General features: G+C 64.2%; 1 protein-coding gene across 1 annotated transcript; it reads right to left on the bottom strand.

The window, feature by feature from the left end:
- Positions 1 to 696: 696 nt before the first annotated feature.
- On the bottom strand, positions 697 to 2,208 carry LBX1 (ladybird homeobox 1). The gene is made up of 2 exons (XM_007939939.2): positions 1,884 to 2,208; positions 697 to 1,217 (listed from the first exon to the last, which is right to left on the bottom strand). Exons 1-2 carry the CDS (start codon positions 2,206 to 2,208, stop codon positions 697 to 699), a joined length of 846 nt encoding a protein of 281 aa, XP_007938130.1.
- Between the last annotated feature and the right edge of the window lie 59 nt (positions 2,209 to 2,267).

Raw genomic sequence — 2,267 nt, 5'->3', positions numbered from 1 at the left:
CCAGGAAACCGCAAGGAGGAGAGGGACCTTAAAAATAGCGTTAGTGAGTACGGGAGGCAGAGTGGCATGGAAAACAGACTTCCTTCGTGGGGAGGAGGGAGGAAAAAAATTGATTTTAAACTTGCAAGTCAGGACCGGCTGCCCCTCTCACCCTCTTCCCACGCAGGGAAAAAAGGCAGAAGGAAAGAAAAGAAGTCAACTGCACTAGGCCGAGGGAAGCGAGGAGGGAGCCGGCGGGTGCATTCGCCACATGCAGAGAAAAATCAAAACAGCCAGGCCGCCCCTCCTCCGGCCCGCCGCCCTCATTTCTGCCTCGCCCCCAGCAAACCTGGCAGCCCGAGAGCTCTGAAAACATCGAAATCTCCGAGATTTTAAAAAATAAAAGAAAGAAATCGGGCTGCGGTGGGAGCAACCCGGCCTCTAGGCTTAAATATCTATACAGAAGCCATACAGAATTGCACGGCGAGGGCTCCCGGGGCGCCTGAGGCCGCGCGCAGGCGGCCGGCCCGGCCGGCCAGCCCGAGGTTTATTGCTTCGAGAGGGAAGAGACGACTGCCGGGAGCCAGTCCGGGCCGGGGACGAGGGAGGAGGCGGGAGTTGCAGAGGGGGTCCCAGCTCCCCTCGGCGGGCCGGACCGGGAGGCGGCAGGCGCGCGGGCGCTAGGGGCCCGGGGCGGCGCAAGATCCTGGGCGCTGCTCAGTCGTCCACGTCGATCTCTTCGTCTTCCTCGTCTTCCGAGCAGTCCTGGCTGCTGGCCGGCTGGTCCGTGAGTGGGGAGGCGGGAGAGAGCTGCATGGGGCCGGCGCCCGGGGCCTGCGGGACGCCTGTGGGGAGCGCGGGAGAGCCGGGCCTTGACTTGGCCCTGCCACAGCCTCCGCCGCCGCCGCCCGCGGCCTCCGAGTTCTGCTCGAGTTCCGCCAGCGCCACGATGTCCATCTGTCCGCTGGGGCCCAGTTTCTTGGCGGACTCCACGTCGGCCTTCATCTCCTCCAGGTCCCGCTTGAGCTTGGCACGCCGATTCTGGAACCAGGTGATGACCTGCGCGTTGGTGAGGCCCAACTGCTGTGCGATTTGGTCTCGGTCGGCGGGGGACAGGTACTTCTGGTAGAGGAAGCGCTTTTCCAACTCGTAGATCTGGTGGTTGGTGAAGGCCGTGCGCGACTTCCGTCGCTTCTTGGGGGTCTGTCGCTGCCCAAAGATGGTCATCCCATCGCGACCTGTGAGGAAACCACAGTATGGACTTTCGCCAGGGAAGAGGAGACCCCACTCCGGTTCTTGACCCATCATCGCTCCCACCACTTTAACCCACGCAGGCCCATACGGCCTGTAGCGAGCAGTTCTTCCTTTCCCGCTCTGATCAGACTTCTGGGCCAGGGCAAGCCTCGTCAAGGCAACCCCTCTACCCGGTTTCTGATTTACCGGAAGTCCTTAGGAAAAATTGTGTTGGTGTCTGGCTCCTACCTAAAAATTGGTTTGAAAGACCCGAGCTGCTGAGAATGGGAGAGGGCCAGACACGAACGGCGACTGAGGTGTCAATGCAGGCTCTTTACCCCTTTCCAACCACCCTGACTCTACCTTACCCAGGAAATGCCAGCGAAAGCTTCTGGATTCCCTACCCGCGAGCAGTGCTGGGAGCGCCCAAGCCACTGGGAATCCGGGGGTGCTTGGCAGAGCCCGCGGACTGCAGGAGAGGTTGGGTTCCCACACCCCTCCCCGGGTCAGCCCGACTCTGGCCTATCCAGAGGTCCCTAGGAAATAAGGTCTGGGTCCTGTCCCACCCATCCCCACTCCCAGCCGCAGCGGCTCCGGCTGGAGGGCCCTGGCGGCGGCGTGGGATGAGACAAGCAGGGCGGGGCGCAGAGGCACCCGGTGGCTGCGCCTACCTTCGGCTGCCTGCAGGACGCTGACCTCCAGTCCCTTAAAGGTCTTGCTGGCTAGCTCTTCTAGTGCGCACAGCGGCGAGGTCTGCGAGAGCAGCGCGCGGCCCGCCAGGGGCAAGCCGCCCGGCGCGTGCTTGTCCGCGGCGGCCAGCAGGTGCGCCGCCCCGCACAGCGAGTAACTTCGCCGCACAGACGGCTTGTTGAGGATGTCCTCGATGCTGAACGGCGTCAGCGGCTTGTTGGAGTTGGCGGGCGGCGGCAGGTGGTCCAGAGGGCTGCGCCGCCGCTCCTCCCCCGGCGCCGCCTTGCCGTCCTCCTTGGAAGTCATCTCGGCCGGGGCGGCTCGGGCCGCGGGGACCCAGCCCGTGGGCTGCTCGGGCGCCGGGC

Source organism: Orycteropus afer, unplaced genomic scaffold, assembly GCF_000298275.1.
Source record: "Orycteropus afer afer isolate SDZICR_OR568_19922 unplaced genomic scaffold, OryAfe1.0 scaffold00064, whole genome shotgun sequence".
NCBI lineage: Eukaryota > Metazoa > Chordata > Mammalia > Tubulidentata > Orycteropodidae > Orycteropus > Orycteropus afer.
Note: the sequence above shows the minus strand (reverse complement) of the source record. Positions and strands in the feature narration are given on the sequence as shown.

Coding starts and splice junctions, on each gene's coding strand:
- LBX1 (XM_007939939.2), bottom strand. CDS start 2,208: ATGACTTCCAAGGAGGACGGCAAGGCGGCGCCGGGGGAGGAGCGGCGG. Junction 1,218..1,883: donor CGTCCTGCAGGCAGCCGAAG/GTAGGCGCAGCC, acceptor GTTTCCTCACAG/GTCGCGATGGGATGACCATC.